Consider the following 21,116-nt stretch of genomic DNA (forward strand, 5'->3'; position numbering starts at 1 on the left):
AACACAGCCCACTTTCAACATATGTATCCGATACCACTGCAGTCTGGACGCTCAGGTCAAGCTCACCCGACACACGGTATATGTCATCAAAAGACGACAAATGTCAAAAGTGTTCAACATCAATGGCAGTTGGAGGAGTAGAAAACAGTCAGTGGTGGGGGAAAAAAAACAAAACTGCTTTCGAAGTGATAAATATATGGTGTGAACGGTCAGTCCAAGCACAAAATCCTAGAAAGTGAAAAATCTGCCGTGCTGTTTCGGTGATAAAAGCCTTTCTGTCAAAAAACAAAAATATACTTTTAGGCCAAGTTCAGCCAAAAATTTTCGGTCACCGAACTTTCGGTGCATCACCAATGTTAAGTACGGTAGTATGCGTTGCAGTGGGACTAAAGATCCATTTAGAGGTGTCAAAATTAATCAATGAATCGATCATTATCTTAATCGACAACTATTTGATAATTAATAGTTTAGAGCCACGGTTTAGCTTAAAATTGTCCACATTCTAAGATTCCAGCCTCTCAAAAGTCCATATTCTCATTTCTGCCATCCTTGATGAAAGCAGACTGACTATCTTTGTGGTTAATCAAAATAAGACATTCGTAAATATCTGCTTTGAGCTCAGAGAACAATGAACAACATTTTCCCCCATTTTCTGAGTGTTTATAGACCATACCAGTAACGAAAATATAATTTATAGAACAAAATAATTGCAGTTTTAATCTATTACAGTAACAATCCTTGTAGCATGAATAAAATGGATTGACATGTAGTTGAAGTTGAGCATGAAGCCCAGAAATGTTGCCTTTTGCGTTAATCCGTACTCAAGTTAGTGTATCCGACTCAGGTTCGAAAACGGTATTTGGTTTTAATATTTGGTTTTGTTTGACCAATATCAAATAAGCAACAAAAATCGGAACAGATAGTAATTGGAAAACAATGAATTTGAGATTCATTTGAAAGCTTAAATGAATAACAAATGTACAACATACTGAGTGAAATGTACCTGGCGTGCATGCTTCTGCGATTCTGCCGAGCAACAAGTTCACCTTCTCATCGGACCAGTCATGGAGAATTCTCGAGAGGATGTACAAGTCCGCCTTGGGTAAGGCATCTTTGAAGAAGTCTCCTGTTCATTTCACAAGCGCAGATTCTCATTTTAGATCGTGGTTTCTTTTATCCACTATATAATAACAATACCTGGGACAAACGTGACTCTGTCTTGAGTGCCGGGAGGCAGGAAAAGCGGACTCATTTCCACAACGGTGGCTAAGTCGAACACTGTCACAGACATTCCCGGGTAAGCTCGGGCAAATTCCAGTGCCATTGCACCTGTACACCCTTCAGAAAAAGACAAAAGATTCCTCACATTCAGGAACTCGAGGGTTCTTCTTGTTTATAAAACACTGTGCAAAGAGTTAATCTAAGTATATGAGTATAAATTTGTACAATAGAGATCCTGACGTTGACGTCACACGTCACCAAAATGGCCGTGAGCGCAACCCTTTTGGCAGCACAGAAAACGCATCTGCCACTTTGAGAAAACGGCAAACGCCACACTTGACAGCTGTTGTGGACAAGCTGCCACAACGAGAAAAGGCAAAAAAGGATCGAGCAAGTTCCAGGCTATCAAAAGAGGAACCAATGCGGAGCCAATGTTGCACTTTGTACATGGTGTGCTAAATCAGCAGATGCTAACTGTTACCATATGCAAAATAGTTTGTTTGTTTGTGCTGCTACGGTTATATAGATATTACACAGTTGAATTTAATAACTGACCAACACCATAAAGAAGACTTTTTATGGTATAAGTGACGGCGGCCGCGGCCGTTTTAGCAGCTGCTAAGTTCCTAACATAGATAAATAAAACACTTGCGTCAAACTTTAGACGTCAGGATCTCTATGGTGGGCTTTTCCCTACAAAATTAAGTATTCATACCTTGACTATACAGTGTTCCCTTGTTTATCGTGGATGTGACGTTCCAAAAACTATCCACGATAATGGAAATCCACGTTAATTAAAAACAAATAAATAAATAAATAAATTCTGTTAATTATATAGGTTTTTCGTTTATTATATATGTTTTTTTCATTTTGGTATGATTTTTACTTTATTATAAATGCTTTTTCATTCATCATATTGCATTCTTTTTTTCATTTACATTCATTTTTTCCATTAAAAGTATGTTCTTTTTAAATTTACTTACTTACTTACTTAGTATACAGCACACGGGCAGTCTATATTTTTTTTCATTTATTATATGTTTTTTCATTTTGGTATGATTTTTAGTTTATTATGAATGTTTTTTCATTCATCATTAATGTTTTTTTTCATTTACAGTCATTTTTTCCATTAAAAGTTTTTTTTATTTATTTTTTATTTACTTGTTACACAGCACAGTATATATTTTCTATCTCTGGAATGCAATGTCGTGGAGTGATGGGACAACCGTTGAAAAGGTCTCGTCGAGATGAATCCGCGGATGCCCGTATATCTCCAGTCGGACGAATGGTTTGAGAGATACGGCCGGGCAAAGACCCAAAAAATAACCAACAAAAAAGCATGAAAAAAAAAAAAAAGCATGCTGTAAAAATCCGCGAAATGGCGATGCTGCGAAAGATGAACCCGTGATAAACGAGGGAACACTGTATACAATTATATATTTAACATTGTTAGCCAGCTTTCTCAATTTGAGTACAAGAAGCTGTATGTACACATTCTCACCTCCGAGGTCACATGCACTTTTGAAAGCAGACAAGTCGAAGGCTGTTGCCACTGCTTTACCAGTCACTTGTGAAACATTGTGCATGGCTTTCATGAACTTCACCTTCACCTCCTGGCTCCTGTACACTGTGTCCTTTGTGAGCGATCCGGTATTAGATTTTGAAGTGTACTATATTCATGTAATTTGACTACTTCATTGGAATATTCACCTGGAACAAGTCACCAGACTTGTTGCAGAAGGCCCTGTGGTGTTGGTGGACACCCTCCTGCACGGCGCTCTCCAGGTGGCTGAAGAGCGGCCACACGTTGTCGTTGCAGTGCTCCAAGTAGCCCAGCAGGGAAGATGGTGCGTCGGACAGCAGGAAGCGTTTGGACAGCTCCGTGTTCTCGTATGCTGGTGTACTACAGTCTGGAAGTTAAAAAAATAGAAAAAAATAAAAATAAATAAGAGGTTGAGGGTGTTGTAGCAATATTGTATGAAGTGCTCTAATAACCAATGGTTGCAAAAAGCAAAAAGGTCTTCTACCTAACATTGCATCTTTCAGAAAATATGAGCCGCCTCAAGACAAAATTTGCTGTTTTACAGTTGTTAAATTTCCATTAAAGAGTTGATAAGAACAGAACAGGGTTGACTAACTTGTGCTCTTTAACAGTTTGAGCGAGAGGCATGCCTCCAGCAGACGCGCCATTCCCTTGAGGGAGGTTTTCAGCTCGAGGGCCACCTGTGCCGCCTCCAACGCCGGTCTGCGCTGGAGCAAGTCAAAAACGCCCAACTTGGAGGCAGTGAACAAGGCCTGGAAGAGTTGTTTTGGGACAAAAATAAAAAAGACAAAGACATTATATATTTATTTTAATATTCTATTTCTTATTCAGCTCTGAAAACCATATAAGATCTGGTTTGTATGCCCTGCAAGTGGTACAACATGGCCAGTTATCAGTATTGGTACAAAACCAGAAGAGAGAAGGTTTGGAGAACGGTGTGCGAGGAAGTTAGCATACCCGGGCGTCAATTAATGACAGATTGAGAAAGTCCGTTGGTACTGACTCTGTTATTGATTACTAAACTAACAGATGAAAAAACACTTCCAGCAATGCGTAGTCAGTCAATTCTATACAAAGTTTTCTGTCATTTATTAATTGGCAACAAAAGGGGCATTAGTCATTGACGGATTGACGGCTCTTCCATCACCGCTGTATAATTAATTACAGTTATTACAGTAGTTTGACTCAGTTACTGCTTTTGGCAAGAGTTAACTGTGCACAAAACATTTTAAAAGTATTGCTCCCCCCTCACCTTGGAGGCTCTGAATCCGTCCATCAGCTGAATGATTTTCTGTAGTTCCTCTCTGGCTTCTTCACTGTCCTCACATTTGTCCCTGCTGGCAGTTACTGGTTGTATTTCCTCGGAGTGTCCAGATGAGCTGTTGACCACCTTCAAGAACCAGCTCTCATAAACGATTTTAAAAAACATTGTGAAGATTTGATTTGTAAAAGCTAACCTGCTGTACAGGAAGTACCGTGTGCGTGGATGAAGGGATATGTACATTTGCGGCTGGCACAACAGGGGCAGTGTCGCCGTGGCAACTGCCTTGTTGGTTGTAAATCTGGTCCAACTGTTTACAGAAGTGGTTGAGGGGGAAACCCACTACGTTGAGAAAGTCTCCGTGCACGTACTCCACCAGCATCCCACCGAGCGCCTGGATGCCATAGCCGCCTGCCTTGTCCCTAGCACATTGACACAAACATTTTGCTGTCAACATACTGAAATAATAGAGAATAGAATGTTACTATGCTTGGCATGATTTGCAAGTAAAATATGTCCATATTATGAAGGTCACACAACTAATAAAACGATTGTTTGGAAATGAATGATTTTTTTAAGATATAAACATATTTCTACACATTTCTAAACAATAAGATCTTGTCTTCTTCACCTGTAAAAAAAAAAAACATTCTCGATGTGGTCCAAACAGATTCTGCTTGCCGAGTTTTGTATGTAACATATGTCAGTAGAATGAAAGATAAAGCGGCAGCAAAAAAAAAAAAAAAGTCCAAAGTCACTCTTACATGTTGACATGATTACACTCACATGGGTTCACCGCTGTCAATATACTCCCACAGCAGGTCCTCAGAGAGGTCAGCGAACTTCACCTTGGTTTCTTCATAGAAGTCGACTATCTGGTAATCCTCGTCATCTTCAGATCAGAAAAGGTTATTAGGATTATTATGCATTGCAGAGAAGATGGGTAGTAAAAAATACACTTTTAAACTACATCCATATGTGTGGAACGACCAAAAGTATATACAGGTTTTGAAATGGATGGATGGATAGATGTACATTTTTTGAAAATGGATGGATGGATATAATGTTTTGGCCCGACGGCACCTACATCAGCATTCTATCCAGTCTTGTTTTCCTTTGGAAATCGAAACTGACCACTTGGAATGTGAGGTGAGGGATCCATTTTTTTCTGACTGTAAGTCACACTTTTAATAGTTTGTCTGGTCCTACGATTTATATTCATTCAGGCGTGACTTGCATATATTCAAATTAGAGCTCGGACTCGGACCCAAAATCCCCGTTCCCTCGGGCGTGTTCGGAAATTCACTTTGATGCCACTCTGAGAATGGTGCATTCTGAACAAACAAGAGATGAATGGACGCGGCAATTAATTCTGTTCTTGCAGAATTACTCACCGTTTCCTTATTAAATGTTGAACAGCAAGAGGCGCTTCGTGCATTTTTATCTGCTAAAGATGTTTGTGCTTTTCCTAAGACAAGACTGAAGACGAGTTGAATGTTGTCAAAACAAACGTGCACAAGATGCCGCATCGTCCAATCAGCTCGAAGTATTGTACAAAATGTCCCTCGTTTCCCCAACGGATCTGCCGGGTGAAGTTCCAAACTGATAATGTGAAGAACTCCCTGGAGTGAATCACAATTATCAAACTGGCTTGTGAGGTTATTTGATCAATCAAGCAATTTGAAATAGTACGTGATAGCAGGCCAAGATGTCACGTCCCTTTTCAATCTGACTTATTGCCTTTTGTACTCAGGTTGCTGTCAATAACGGAAGCCCGTTTTGTTGACGATTGACTGGAACCTTTGAAAATTGACGGACTGGCGGAAGTGGGTTTTCGTTCATCAATGTAATCGTCAATTTTGCCTGTTTCGTATTTATTGGTACAACTGTCACACACGCTGATGTTTTTGCCATAGAGACAGAAAATAACATGAAAACATTGCGGAGAAATAAACGTATTCAAGTGAGCTTCGCATAAGACGGCCACCGGTGGCATACTTTCACAACTGGGTTGTATCTTAATATGTTAGTATCGGAACTCATGTTTGCATTTGACCTGCTGTTGAAGACTTTAGCACAACAGCATTGTCCATTGAGTAACCTAAAAGTTCTGGAATTAACATTATGGATCTGTTAGCTTGCTGGCTGCAAACATTGTGGTCAAAATAGCTAACTAAAAAAAGGAAATAAGAACTTCTGTTAAAATAGTTCTAGAGGGAAAGCCTATTTCCCTACAAGTTTGCCACAAACGCCAAGTTTCAAGTTGACAATAGGCAGGTGAATTTGGGTCATTATTATTATTATTACAGTTTAAATAGATTACCCTGTTGCCTCATTGAACATCACTTACTTGGTTTCTCATGCAAAAGCACAACAGCAACGCCCGTGAAGACACTGTGCTCTTTCCCATTCAAACTAAAGCAATATAACAGGAGAGGATTATAAACAATATATTAATCTATCGATCAATCGATTGAAAATAGGCAATAAACTTTACCTTGAGAGCATCCTGTATGCATCTTGCTTGTCACGTGGCTTCTCCAGAATCATGCCATCTACAGTCTGTACAAGTATATTTTAAATATCAACATCCTTTGAGAAGCAGACAATTATTGTTCTGCTCACACCTATTTTTACAAATAATATGCAGTAAAATAGCACTGAATATGAAAGAATTTGCTTACCACGATCGTGTCCGCTCCAATCACAATGTCAGGAGTTTTAAGGTGATTCTAAAAGACAAGAAAGGGACGTTAAAAAAAAATTCCATTAGTGTTGCTTTCTAACTGGTTCCACAGTATTACAAATTTGCATGTTTACAAATAAAGGTGTGCCAGTTGACACAGAATAATCGTCTTAAGGCACTCTTTGTACAGTAGTTGATATAAGGAAATGTACTGTAATGTGTGAACTCACACCGATTCTAAAAGACACAAAACTTAAAAAAAAAAAAAAAAAAAAATCCATTAGTGTTGCTTTCTAACTGGTTCAACAGGATTACAAATTTGCATGTTTACAAATAAAGGCGTTCCAGTTGCCATAGAATAAATCCCTAATCGTCTTAAGGCACACTTTGTAGTTGATATAAGCAAATATACTATAATTAATGGTTGTGTGAACTCACACAGGGCATCCTCCTCGCCACCTCTAGTGCCTTCTGCTTGGCAGTCTCCAGAGCGTACTGTTGAGGTGCTTTGAAAAGTCGCTTGTCAAGAGTTTCCTTGAACCAGGATGGTACCACCTCAAAGCGCAGTCCCTAACACGAGGCAGCAGATAGAACATGAGAAGAGACAACGCAGGTTGTTGTCACGTAATGTTCATTAACACCAGTGGTGTCTAAACTCGGTCCTCGAGGGCCGGACTCCTGCAGGTTTTGGATGTTTCCCCGCTCCATCGCAGCTGTTCCAATGAACAGGATCCTTATCAGGCTTATGCAGAGCTTGCTAATGAGATCCAGGTGTGTTGGAGAACAGAACCATCCAAAACCTGCAGGATTCCGGCCCTCGAGGACCGAGTTTGGACACCGCTGATCTAGACTCTTACAGCATTGCGAAGGATCTCCAGTCGCCGCGGAGATGCGCTCGCCAACACAACCAGTTTACCAGCTAGTTTGGAGATGACGGGGTTCAGCACCATGGTGGTCAATGGTGGTCACTCACCTAACCTTAGTACAAGGAGGCGATGAAGAAGACACATGTCAATGCATGAAACATCACAACAGCAAATTATGCAGTACCAATTTAAAACGTTTTGTTCATTCATATTCTGTATTCCTGAAAATGTGAAACTTCAGTTTTGAATGTCATTTGGTATATACATTATAGGTAAGTGTCTACGAAGTACATTTTTCATTGTTTCCAGTTTTAAAAACACGGTAAAGTCTCATTTGAGGCTCATGCTGGTTGTCATTAATTTGACGTGTTATACAAGTTGCGACAGACTAACAAATGTCTAAAAATCCCCTTGTTCTACAAGACAAAATGTAGAGTTTTGTTTGCCAGTAGCACCACTACAGCGCATTACAATTTTTTTATTCACTTTTACACTCTAGACAAAGCTACACGATTTACGTTATCATGTTTTTATCCGTCTTACCTCTTTCTCTGCAAGCCCGGTGTGATCGCCGACACCGGAACTGCAGCAAGCAACGTACTGTACGTGATGACGTCAGACGTCGGATGTATTGGCCAATGAGACACTTGATACGACAGTACGGTTCCAGCCATTTGTGTAAACTACTGACTAGTACTAGGGCGGGTGGAACAAACAGAATTTGTAAACATTACAGTTGAATTTATTAGTTAGTTCGTTAGATAGATAGATAGATAGATAGATAGATAGATAGATAGATAGATAGATAGATAGATAGATAGATAGATAGATAGATAGATAGATAGATAGATAGATAGATAGATAGATAGACACGCAGACAGACTAACTTAGTCTCTCACAAGACATTTATTTTCTCATGTGCAAAGTACATAAGTAAGGCATGGGGAAAAAAACAGCATGTTCTTACATGGACATGATTGCCTAAAAGCACATTATTCTTCGTGGAGTCATCAGTTATTTGCATCAGAGTACAAAATATTTTACTTTCTAGGAGGTTTCTCAGTAGTAATGCTTTACTCAGAATGACTTAACAGGATGAAAAGCCAAAATGCCCCCACAAAGACAGTAAAGATAAAAACAATACCCACAGCCCCGGGTGGCACACCTGTTTTTCAGCCTTCATCAGTATCATGATTACAGTGCAACCACCCCACATCTCCCATTTAAATCACGGCCTTATGGAAATGATTTAACAAGTGCATTATTTTCCACACATCATGGAATACCACAAAGTCCCATTATTTCAATTCTTTAATGAAACTGTCCTGTGCCATTTATTTATACAATTCAATCATAGTGGAATGTATTTTAAATAATTTAATGTAATGAATCAAGGTCAAAAAATAAATATGATGGTGATTTGTTTTAAAACCATCCTTTATGGACCATAATGGACACTGTCTTACAAGTGTCCATGCTCATCATTGATGTTGTCGTAGGCTTTTTCCTGCACCCCCGCCATGGCGACCACCTCGAAGTAACCCCCCGCTTCTCCGTCAGGCGAGTGGCCCGCTGGCATGCAGTCGTAGACTTTGCCAGCTGAGTTGGCGCCCTTGCGATTTCGCACGCCGGGTTGGTAAAGCTGCATGGCCGGGCGGTCCTGCAGAAGGCGGTGGGGGACAAACAGAAGGGTCATATGACATCATATGACATCAAAATGTGCATGAGGACTACTACTACTTCATAAGCAATGACTTTTGTAAACCTCCGCAAAGGTCAAACACAAACACTCCTCAATGTGTTTCAGTCATACCCCTTTCATTTGAAAATTCAAGCTAGATCCATTCCAGTCCTCGAAGTGGGGGAAAAGTAAGTTCAACTCGCTTGAGTTAAAGCAGACTGTTGTCGTGAAAAATTGAAATAATTCACACCGTTATCCAGATCTGCACTACTACGACTTACCACATAGTCATTAAAAACCCTGGAAGCTGACGGCACTGGAACATTTATTTCAAAAGAAGACGTGTCAAAATCACGGACTAAATATGAATGGACACAATGACACTTACTCGCGTCGCAAGAAATGAAGCCACGGGCGGCCTTTCTTACGCTGCCACTTGCTAAGATCGCCTAACTAAAATACAATGATTTCTCTGCAACGTTTTAACGTTATTTCACGTTATTTCCTGTAATGCCGAAAATGGCATTTTTCAAAACGCCACTGATAAAACTGGGAGAAGTGCGACATGCACATCTCATAAGTAAGAATGCAATTACATTACTTCCGCTCTTTGCTGATTGGTTCTTTCCACTGTCTATTTGGTAAGGTTTGCCCCGCCTCAGAAATGTGCTTAATGGCGACTGCAAGCTTGTTCAGTACAATAATGTATGCATTTTAACAAATTAACTATCTAACTAACAAACTAACTACATCCCCATTCCCACTAAATGGCTAAATGTACAGAATTTCAATAAAAATCCAACTAACTAACTAACTAACTAACTAACTAACTAACTAAAGTTTAGTTTCCGCTGAATATTTTCGTTCATCCTACTTTACTAATCTTTCAGGTGGTTTGACTGCCAGACGTACTAACTAACTAACTAACTAACTAACTAACTAACTAAAGTTTCGTTTCCGCTGAATATTTTCGTTCATCCTACTTTACTAATCTTTCAGGTGGTTTGACTGCCAGACGTACTAACTAACTAACTAACTAACTAACTAACTAACTAACTAACTAACTAACTAACTAACTAACTAACTAACTAACTAACTAACTAAAGTTCAGTTTCCGCTGAATATTTTAGTTCATCCTACTTTACTAATCTTTCAGGTGGTTTGACTGACAGACTGACTGACTGACTGACTGACTAACTAACAATCAATCAAGTAAATTCAACTGGAATGTTTACAAATTGTGTTTTGTTCGCTTTAGTACATTCTACATTACTAACTAATCTTTCGGATGGTTTGATAACTAACTAACTAACTAACTAACTAACTAACTAACTAACTAAAGTTCAGTTTCCGCTGAATATTTTAGTTCATCCTACTTTACTAATCTTTCAGGTGGTTTGACTGACAGACTGAATAACTAACTAACTAACAAACAATCAATCAAGTAAATTCAACTGGAATGTTTACAAATTGTGTTTTGTTCGCTTTAGTTCATTCTACATTACTAACTAATCTTTCTGATGGTTTGATAACTAACTAACTAACTAACTAACTAAAGTTCAGTTTCCGCTGAATATTTTAGTTCATCCTACTTTACTAATCTTTCAGGTGGTTTGACTGACAGGCAGACTGACTGACTGACTGACTGACTGACTGACTGACTGACTAACTAACTAACTAACTAACTAACTAACTAACTAACTAACTAACTAACTAAAGTTCAGTTTCCGCTGAATATTTTAGTTCATCCTACTTTACTAATCTTTCAGGTGGTTTGACTGACAGACTGACTGACTGACTGACTAACAATCAATCAAGTAAATTCAACTGGAATGTTTACAAATTGTGTTTTGTTCGCTTTAGTACATTCTACATTACTAACTAATCTTTCGGATGGTTTGATAACTAACTAACTAACTAACTAACTAACTAACTAACTAAAGTTCAGTTTCCGCTGAATATTTTAGTTCATCCTACTTTACTAATCTTTCAGGTGGTTTGACTGACAGACTGAATAACTAACTAACTAACAAACAATCAATCAAGTAAATTCAACTGGAATGTTTACAAATTGTGTTTTGTTCGCTTTAGTTCATTCTACATTACTAACTAATCTTTCTGATGGTTTGATAACTAACTAACTAACTAACTAACTAACTAACTAAAGTTCAGTTTCCGCTGAATATTTTAGTTCATCCTACTTTACTAATCTTTCAGGTGGTTTGACTGACAGGCAGACTGACTGACTGACTGACTGACTGACTGACTGACTGACTGACTGACTAACTAACTAACTAACTATAGGGGTGTTAAAAAAAAATCGATTCGGCGATATATCGCGATACTACATCGCGCGATTCTCGAATCGATTCAATAAAAAAAAAAACGTTTTTTTTTTGTTTGTTTTTTTTTTTTAAGAGCTCAGAATTGTTCAATCGGTAGTCTTACCAATTCAACGTCTTATCATCATTGCCTTTTTTTGTGTGTGTGTGTGTGTGTGAATCGATTTTTAAACTTCCATTTTTAATGGAAAAATATTCAACAAAACGTCTGACTTCGGGTTAGGATTCACACCTTGAGCATGGAAGAATGTTATATGAACGGAACATTAAGCCTTAATATTTTATTTTAATGCTGTTCAAACATGAAACAGATTACAACCTCTATAAGACTGAAATTTCAGATAAATAAATAATACATTTTCATATAAATCTTACACTCTACAAGCTTACTGATTAGTATTTTCTAAATTTGAATGAAAAAAAATCGCAACAATCGACTTATAAATTCGTATCGGGATTAATCGGTATCGAATCGAATCGTGACTTGTGAATCGTGATACGAATCGAATCGTCAGGTACTAGGCAATTCACACCCCTACTAACTAACTAACTAACTAATTAACTAACTAACTAACAATCAATCAAGTAAATTCAACTGGAATGTTTACAAATTCTGTTTTGTTCGCTTTAGTTCATTCTACATTACTAACTAATCTTTCTGGTGGTTTGATAACTAACTAACTAACTAACTAACTAACTAACTAACTAACTAACTGTGACATTTCCTAACTAGTGCTTCTGTTTTCTACATATTATAACTAACAAATGAACAATAGCCACATTTACACACTGATTTGGGTCAGATTGTAAAAATAAATACACTATATAAATAAAACAACATTGCCAATAAGTGGTTCGTCATTTTAATTTTAACAAAGTATGAAATAAATAATGGTAAACAGTTTCCACAAGGGGAACTTAATTGAGCTTAATTAACTGTCTAAATTTGGTGTTGAAGTTGAATCCTGTGAGAATCATCTCACAGGATTTCACTTCAACACCAAATTTAGTAACTTTCTGAAGACAAATAACTCACAGAACCCACTTCTGACGCCAAATTGCGCTTGCTCATGACAACATTCTTACACTGTGTTTACAGCAGGTTTGGAGGATTTAATGCAGACCATTATTTAAAGTAAAGAAATCACAATATCTATATGTATTTGTGGTAAGTTGATAGCAGAAAGAAAAACAATCAGATGAACCCCTCGCATGCTCACCTTCTCGCTCACCTTGTTTCGGAGGCGCTCTTTCCTGTTTGCCATCTCGTCCCTCTCCTCCTTCATCTGCTTGTCGCCGCTGTCGGGGCAGAAGCCGTAGGTGTGGTGGTGGCCCTCCTTCTTGGCGCGGTCCTGGCAGTAGCCCTTTCCCCACTTGGTTTCGTCTTTGCGCCGTGCGAACTTGTCAAAATCGTAGTGGTGCCTCTGACGCTTCCTGTCGTCGTCTTTCCCGCGGTGCTCCTTGTCTCGCTGTCTGCGGCACTGCTGCTGCTCCTTGTCACTCTCGGGTTGACCTCTAGTGAAAGAATTGCAGATAATGTACATAATATTGTACCGTGCATGATCGAATCCACGTTTACTCATTGGGGCCGTAGGTGAGCTGGGGTTCACTTTGGACAATAGTGTGGGAACACTCAGGATTGGTCGCCAATCATACTCGTGGACGCTGCCGAAACGGGCCACTGATAAAAATCTAGTAAGTCCTCTTTGACAGTAACTGGCGCTGTACTCTTAACTGAGTGGCTATGAAAAATAATAAATAAGTGGAATAGAATAAAGTTAGCCAAGCTGACGTTCATCATGGCCAACGTCTTCAACCTCCTGCATTTCTCTACAAAGTTCCTGAGTAACTCCTTTAGTGCCACAACTTTATTCTCCCAGTGGAGAAATTTGTGCTACTGCAGGTCAATCCTGCCCACAATAACCAGAGTCTGTATTTTCACGCAATAGCCAAACAACACACAAAGACAAAAACAAGCACACTTACAATCTCACTTTTGTGCAATAAAAGACAAGGTGCAATATGTTGTGTAATGCAATGTAGCCGTTTTAACTTATTTATGCTCTAGAGACTTTTTCTAAGTAACTTTTATTTTCTCGCGTCTGATTTATTTTATAATGCTTCTTTTTCATTACATTGTAGGCCTTTTAAATCTCGTCCACTGTTGTCTTTTACTGCTGTAACCAATGAATTCCCCCATTGTGGGATCAATAAAGCCTTACTTCCTTTTCTAACGCTCTTATAGTATTTTTCCTTATTGCAATTACTGGTGCTCAGTGGTGGCATCACATAAAAAGCAATACAAAAAGTGAGTTATAGCAAAAAACTGCATGGTTGTGATTCAGCATTAACAAATTTACCTTTTTTTTTTTTTTTAATTCTGTTTTTGTGCTGAGGCCAAAAACAAACATATTACCATGGCACCATCTTTTGGCAAGGAACTACAGCCTGTTGAAGTAAATTGAGGAGCTTCATTTCGACAAAAGTAAGCATAATAGATTTCAGTTGTCTTTTCTTGTTTTGATACTTTAGTCCTGGGTTTCCATTGCAGGTTTTTGAAAAACAATCTCCCTCTTGTCCTCTCTAAAATGAAGTTTAGAATTATGCCCGTCTCTTCTTCAGCCCATGTGCCGCATGTCATGTTGTGCATCTGCCATGAATCTAAAGATATAAGGAATACTAGCCATGTGACTTCCCACACATATGACTGGGTCACATGACTAGTGGAAAGGTGAAAAACGTGTGAACACCGACTCACATGCAAAGACAGATGAGGTAGCTCCAGCTCACCGGCACCCCGAATGAGGATAAAAGGCACAGAAAAAGGATGGACGGTCCTTACTTTTCCTTAGAATCCTTTAACTTCATCTGTCCGCCTGATTTTTCCCATTTCCCCCTCTCCATTTCCCCGACTTCACTTTTGTCCTTCACGCGGTCTGAGTCCACGTCATCATCCCTGTCGCTCTTCTTCAGCAGCTGATGAAGAGGCGGAAGGTCACTTCGGGTCAGGGGATGCGTGTTCACTTTGGGTGAATTGTTACCTTAATTTTGATGTCTTTCTCTGAGAGTTTCTTCTGCTTCTCAGCTTCTTTGCGTTTGCGCCTCTCCTCCTCGCGTCGCTTCCGTTTCTCCTCCTCACGCTGTCGCTTCTTCTCAAACTCTCGTCGCCGCCTCTCCTCTCGCTTTTCCTCTCTAATTCTCTGGAAGGAAGCGACTACGTTGTCATGTTTTTCCCCCTTGGGAGAAGTAATGCTTTTATTTGTCGTCATACCTGTTTCTCCATTTTCTTATTTCGGATGTACTCCAAGAGTGGTGTTGTCCTTTTTGCTAAAATTGGACAAAGAGATAATATACAGTTTTGCCCCACAAAGATGCTCAATTTTCATTGACACTGGTATAGCGATATTAATTTAACAATATGTTGTGACCCTCAGTGGAAGGCAAATCAACTGTGGGATCCCACTTCTGACACCAAATTGTGAAGTTAACCTTTAAAAACAAATCACTTGCATGACTCACATTTACGCTGCAAAATTGCAATCGCAAGTTTTTGAAAACCAATCACATGCAAGATCCCATTTCTGACACTAAATTGCAATTTCAACTGTGTAAAGACAAATCACTCCCATTTCTAACACCAAATTGTAATACTACGTTTTTGGCAAAACAACATCACATGCAGGATCCCACTTCTGACACCAAACTGTGATTAAAAACAAAAATTGAAAACAAATCACTTGTGGGGTCCTTATTCTGACACCAAAATTGACTTTTGTAAAGAAAAGTCATCAGCAGGATCTGAGTTCTGACATCAGATTGTGATAGCAATTTCATAGACAAATCACTCACACAATCCCATTTCTGTCACCAAATTGTGATGGAAACTTTTTGAAGAAAACTCACTTGCATGGTCAACACCAAATTATGACGGTAACATTCCAAGACAAATCACTCAGCAATTGCACTTGTGACACCGAATTATGACAGTAACTTTGACGACAAGTCACTAACGGCACCACACTTCTGACACTGAATGGTGATGGTAACTTTTTGAGGACAACTCACACGCAGGATCCCACTTCTCGAAACAAATTGTGATTTAGCATTTAAGACAAATCATTCGGGGATCTGGACCTCTGACACCAAATTGTGATGGTACTTCTTTAACTCATTCACTCCCAGCCATTTTCACAGAAGCAATCCTGTTCACTCCTGGCTATTTTACTGAATTTTGACTGATGTTGCAAGGCCCACAGAATATTGTGTTCAATTGCTATAAAAGCATGGAACCAAAAAAGAAAGATTAATGTCTCTTCTTTTATCAGGAAAAAAAAAGTATGTTTCTATCTGTTTCCGTTTTGCAGCAATTAGCATTAGAAGAGAGCTAAGTTTCATCATTTTTCACAAATCTATGTAAAATTCTAAGTAATTTAGCTTTTTTTCTAGATGGCCTTGGTTGATCTCCTTTGCTCTGCTGCCAACTGCTGGCCGTTTGTGTAATAACTAGCATTTCTGCAACCGTTCTTTGCAGTTGAGAGGCTGCGTCAAAGCCTTCTTTATGCTCTAGCATAAAAAAACAAAACAAAAAAACGTATTTACACGTTATTGGGAGCAAATGAGTTAAAGACAACTATCTCACAGGATCCCACTTCTGACACATAATTGTGATAACGTTAAAGGCAAGTCACTTTTGGGATCCTATTTCTTTGAGAAGTGATGGTAACTTTTTGAAGACATATCACTTCTGACAACAAACAGCGATGGTTACTCTAAAGCTTACCTATAAGCTCTCTGGTTTTGGCCTCAATTTCCCCGAGCAGGGTCTCAGGGTTGGCCATCGACTTCTCTTCATCACAGGAGTAGTTCTCCAAGAAACGTTTATATTCCGGGTCTGTAGGAGGAAGTGACATTAAACGAATGGCATTGACACAGCAAGAAGCAATGTTTTTGCTTTTTGTTTCAGCTCTGATATAGCAATTCACTCTTATGTTACCTTCTTCGATACTTCCAGCTTTGGCATCTTTCTTTTTGAGCTTCTTTTTGGAGACTTTCTGGAAGGGGGCAAACTCTACCACGGCAGGGAACTCCTGACCTGTTTGGATGTCAAAGATCCAGTCAGGGCTATCATCAGTGAATTGAATATCATCATCAGTGTGGCTGGACAGCACTCTAACACAGTGTTTCTCAACCTTTTTTTTAAACTAAAATGGCTATGGCGTTTCATTTTCTAATGTTTATATCATATATATTGTATATAATTGAACAATAAGTTCACATCACTTGGAAAAGCGAAAAAAAAAAATCTTAAAATTAAAAGTGAAAATATTCTTACAGGTTCGGCCTATTATAATCAAACTACATAAAAGAAATTGCTAATGCTAAGAAATATGCAGTCTATCATGGCCAACATCATTGATATAACTACTACTTTTTTTTCAGAGAGATCAAGTGGAAGCTGATGATTTTGAGGAGGAAATTGAGTAGTTTGAAGTTTGAAACTTCAAACTTCAAACTGGAAACTTCAAACTACTCAATTTCCTCCTCAAAATCATCAACTTCCACTTGATCTCTCTGAAAAAACATACTTTGGTCCAGTTTCAATTAAGAAAGTATGGTGATATTTTCTGTTTATAATTCTACACATTTAACGACATGTTAATAATCGATTTACATCAGGAAACTGCCCAACTCTAGGCTTAACAAGGAACATTCACAATTTCACATATAAATGTTACATAAATGCGCACCGTTTCTCACCTTAATTCGTTTGGTGCTTCGGACAGACCTCGATTCAACACTTTTTACGTGTTTAGCACTGGTTAAACGCTTGTCGAAGGACGACTTATAGTTAACCACCGCTTTCGCGCAGAAAGTCGTCCGAATATTGGTTTGGATGGTCATTTAATTTGCTGTGCCATCCATCCATTTTCCAAACCGTATATCCTCACAAGGGTCCCAGCTTTTAGATGGTAAACGTTTCGCATTTTCTCTGCGGTCAATGTCAGCACATTCACTAGCATAGATATCTGCGTTCGCTAACGTCTAAAACAGGATGTGACGTGTAGCTTTCTTTTTTGTGACTTTAGCTTCGAGTGAGGGCTTTCGTTTACCGCTCGTGGAGACATTTTGAGCGAAATAACCCAAAACTGAAGTGAAACATGTATTTTAACAATGTATTTATAGCGGCAAAGTTGCTGTGTGTGTACAAAGTTGCGTGTAAGTGCGATTTCTCTGGATTTTCTTTAGGTACTCAACAACAACACACTATTTGTGGATAATAATGAATTTTTTGTTACCAATTAGGTGGAATTGGACAATTTCCATTGGCACACTCACTAGACAGTATCTCACGGCACACTAGTGTGCCGCGGCACAGTAGTTGAGAAACACTGCTCTAACAGATGACATGCCTCAATTGATCATCCGAGAAACCTCTACAACATGCAGGACTGCGGCCCTCGAGGACTGGAGTTTGAGACCTGTGATCTACTTGAATAAATAAATACCACAATACATTTGCCCGCCAGTGCGTAAGCAAATATAGCATTTGCATGCAAAACCTGCACTGAAATACTCCGTTCCACCATTTTGCCTTGTGCTTTAAAAGGAAAAAAAACAAAGCGATACAGTATTGGAAAGAAAATGACGGTCACCTTTGTTGTCAATGAAGACGTAGCCATCAAATCTATCTCTGAACAAAATGATATCTTCTTGATTTTTAAAGTTGATGTAGGCTCTGGAGAATAAATGTGGGTACAGACTATGGACACAAATGAGGAGATAATTAACGGAAAGATTAATAATATATGTATGCTACATGTATAAATACCTTGGATCAGCAGGGAAGAACTCGAAGTAGTCAAAGGAAGGAAGCGGGCTGAGTTGTTCTTCTAACTGCTCCTTGGTCAGGTGAGGTGGGAGCCTTCGTATGACAACCTTTTTAAAAGGGATTGTGATTCGATTCAGTGGGATTACAATTTGATTCAATATGGTACGGCTCAGTTCCAAACGGTTTGATGCAATGGCTTAATTTTGTCATTTTACATACACATGACTTAACTTGTCAGTTCAATAAAAGATGATTCAAAATCTCGATATATTTTAATGAGTCGGGCCGTGCACAAATTGGTAGAGACTCAAATTGGGTTGCGAAATAGCCAAAGAAAACAAAGACTGAATCAGAATTTTCACATTTGAGTCAGAACAAGTAACCATATTTTTGTCAGAGAGGAATGTTTGGACGGCACTCACATCTCCATATGTAAGTAAGTAAGTAACCGTCATATTTATAGCGCCTTTCACAGACAGATGTGTTTTTCGGAAAAATTACAATTAGTAACCCATTCGAGTTGATTCAGGACTCATTAATTAATTTCTAAACGAATAGAGGATGTGGATTTTGGGTGAGGGTCCAAGCTCTATTAAATAGGAATGATTCGGTTTGATTGGATGCACTCACATCTTCTAATATAGTGTATACACTACTTCTTTTGTACATTTTCATCCATTTTAGATTAGCCATCTTTATCTGCTGTAATGTAACTAAATTTGTCTACTTCTTTCTACCGCCATTTGTTTAAAATTCATTTACATATGTTTTAGCACAGGTTTTATGGATGGATGCCCTTCCTGACTCCAAATAATTTTCCACACAGCAATAATCATTTTAGCTTAATACAGTCTGGTACTGTATGAATATTTATTGATTTATATTTGCAATAATGTGAAAAAATGTGCATCCCAAAAGAAATAAATGTCTCCAAAAATGTGTTTTCCATTAGTATATTAATCGGGCCTAAAACCAAATGCACATCATACCTAGTTCCATAAAAGGGTAGAAAAGCTGAGTTCAACTATCTGCTTTATAATAAAGATGAGCTTATTAATTAAGAATGTAAAACAATGCGTTACACGGGATAATTTGGAAGAAACTAACATTTTGGAGAGTCTCTGTCCGCGGTGCTGAAAGGGCATCCGCCATGTTTTCCCACACAAAACGTAAACAATATCGGAGGCTGCTCGCCAGACCTCATCATACCTTCGTAAAAACCTCCCTCTTCTCTTCTTTCTGCTTGGGGATGCTATCCTGGTCTCCCGAATTGTCCCTCAACTTGATCTCCACGACGCCCTTGTCGTTGGTCGCCGTCATTTGTTCCTTTTCAGACCGCATCTCGCTCCATCTCCCCGCGCTGAGAGAACTCTGTTGCCTGCCTGCGCTGGCAGGGCGCTCGCGAGAGGACATGCAAATATCGCGAGAGGATGGGGCGCGAGCCAACTCGGCCTTTTAACGAGTTATAAACAATTCGTAAGAAGAAATTACATAATTTCTTTCGTGTAATAAGCAATTCGTAAGAAGAAAATACATAATTTCTTTCGTGTAATAAGCAATTCGTAAGAAGAAATTACATAATTTCTTTCGTGTGCTCGTACAAAAACACATTTAAAAATAGTCACAATAATATAAAAAAAACAATATATGGAATTTTGTTGTTGTTGCTGTTATAGTCAAACGTAAATAAATAAAAATTAATTAAATTCATAGAAAACAAAGTAGATTGATCTATTAAAAAGTAAACGTAGCTGAAAGTATAATTATGAAACAATAATTATTTTTAAATAGGCCTATTTTAAAATATATACAAAATGTAATGCTAAAACTGCAAATAAAATTACAATAACGGCATGTTGCTATGGTCACAGTCGTTGCTTCCATGACTATTCTAATGGAACTAAATAATAATCATAGGGGAAAAAAACTGTCTATGTTGCATAAAATGAAAATACATTTGAGTTTTATTAAAAGTGTGTATGAAAACAATATTATGAAAATACATTTGGGGGGAAAAAGCAGAAAAAGCCAATCCCCAAAGATATAAAGATACTTAATTTCATGAGTCATTTCTATTTTTATTTCCAAATTAAATTTTCAACTCAGTTAAACTTTATTTGTACAATTATATCATAAGCCATCCGCCCATTTTTTTTATGCCACGTGTTCTATTTAGGGTGGCTGGTTGAGCTCCAGCCAAGGCTAGCCAACTTGTACAACCTATCGCCAGTCAATTGCATGGAGAGCTGAGAATCAAACCCCAAAATGCGAAGCATATACTAACCATGTCGTCCTCTGTTTCCCTCTATTTTAACAATCTCCATACATACACTATCACAGTGGCTGAGAGGTCGAAGCGCTGGACTCGAAATTCAATGGGTTTTACTGCACGTCTGAATTCTGTCTGTGTCTTCTCAAACACGAGTTCCCTGTATGGTTACAGCAAATCACCTCCACTTGTTGAGAGGAGACCTTGAAGAGAAAATGCTAACTCCACACAGGAAGGCTGTAGCTAAGAACAGAAACTCGGAACTGTATTGCAAACATGTTAAACACAGGCCTTCAAATCACATTACTTATTCTTGCTCACTTTGTGATGTCCCTTCTGGTAAAGACTGAAGACCACCATTACTATAGCAATTTGGTGTCAGAAATGGGAACCCGTCACTTACACACACTAATTGCAT

At 38.5% G+C, this 21,116-nt stretch overlaps 2 protein-coding genes across 7 annotated transcripts in view; both read right to left on the reverse strand.

The window, feature by feature from the left end:
- The window catches only part of asmtl (acetylserotonin O-methyltransferase-like), a 9,478-nt gene extending 1,231 nt beyond the window's left edge, over window positions 1-8,247 (reverse strand). For 3 of the 5 annotated variants that reach the window (XM_077537466.1, XM_077537467.1, XM_077537468.1), the window contains exons 1-14: window positions 8,121-8,247; window positions 7,569-7,689; window positions 7,150-7,281; window positions 6,710-6,757; window positions 6,523-6,587; window positions 6,376-6,440; window positions 4,812-4,917; window positions 4,222-4,447; window positions 4,017-4,154; window positions 3,360-3,516; window positions 2,932-3,131; window positions 2,723-2,855; window positions 1,198-1,338; window positions 1,004-1,126 (exon numbers count right to left, since the gene is read on the reverse strand). In XM_077537466.1, coding sequence (XP_077393592.1) covers window positions 1,004-1,126; window positions 1,198-1,338; window positions 2,723-2,855; window positions 2,932-3,131; window positions 3,360-3,516; window positions 4,017-4,154; window positions 4,222-4,447; window positions 4,812-4,917; window positions 6,376-6,440; window positions 6,523-6,587; window positions 6,710-6,757; window positions 7,150-7,281; window positions 7,569-7,661 — 1,627 coding nt within the window. In that variant the 5' untranslated portion in view covers window positions 7,662-7,689; window positions 8,121-8,247. Of the gene's footprint in view, window positions 1-989; window positions 1,127-1,197; window positions 1,339-2,722; window positions 2,856-2,931; window positions 3,132-3,359; window positions 3,517-4,016; window positions 4,155-4,221; window positions 4,448-4,811; window positions 4,918-6,375; window positions 6,441-6,522; window positions 6,588-6,709; window positions 6,758-7,149; window positions 7,282-7,568; window positions 7,690-8,120 lie in introns of all 5 variants that reach the window. The other 2 variants (XM_077537469.1, XM_077537470.1) reach the window with 2 other exon arrangements.
- Window positions 8,248-8,464: 217 nt separating this feature from the next.
- Window positions 8,465-19,822, reverse strand: upf3a (UPF3A regulator of nonsense mediated mRNA decay). Of its 2 annotated transcripts, none has more exons than XM_077537586.1 (10): window positions 19,639-19,822; window positions 18,430-18,536; window positions 18,254-18,360; window positions 16,594-16,692; window positions 16,381-16,491; window positions 14,872-14,927; window positions 14,642-14,800; window positions 14,443-14,576; window positions 12,833-13,115; window positions 8,465-9,237 (listed from the first exon to the last, which is right to left on the reverse strand). In XM_077537586.1, exons 1-10 carry the CDS (start codon window positions 19,768-19,770, stop codon window positions 9,040-9,042), a joined length of 1,386 nt encoding a protein of 461 aa, XP_077393712.1. In that variant the 5' UTR covers window positions 19,771-19,822; the 3' UTR covers window positions 8,465-9,039. The 2 variants fall into 2 exon arrangements, with proteins under 2 accessions (XP_077393712.1, XP_077393711.1); XM_077537585.1 differs by having other exon boundaries at window positions 12,821-13,115.
- Window positions 19,823-21,116: the final 1,294 nt, after the last annotated feature.

Source organism: Festucalex cinctus, chromosome 11 (genome assembly GCF_051991245.1).
Source record: "Festucalex cinctus isolate MCC-2025b chromosome 11, RoL_Fcin_1.0, whole genome shotgun sequence".
Taxonomy (NCBI): domain Eukaryota; kingdom Metazoa; phylum Chordata; class Actinopteri; order Syngnathiformes; family Syngnathidae; genus Festucalex; species Festucalex cinctus.

Excerpts from the sequence above, each read along its gene's own strand:
- upf3a (XM_077537585.1), bottom strand. The coding sequence starts at position 19,770 with ATGCGGTCTGAAAAGGAACAAATGACGGCGACCAACGACAAGGGCGTC. Across the intron at positions 18,537-19,638 it reads AGAGGGAGGTTTTTACGAAG|GTTGTCATACGAAGGCTCCC; the intron begins GTATGATGAGGT and ends CCTTTTAAAAAG. Across the intron at positions 16,492-16,593 it reads AGCTGGAAGTATCGAAGAAG|ACCCGGAATATAAACGTTTC; the intron begins GTAACATAAGAG and ends TTCCTCCTACAG.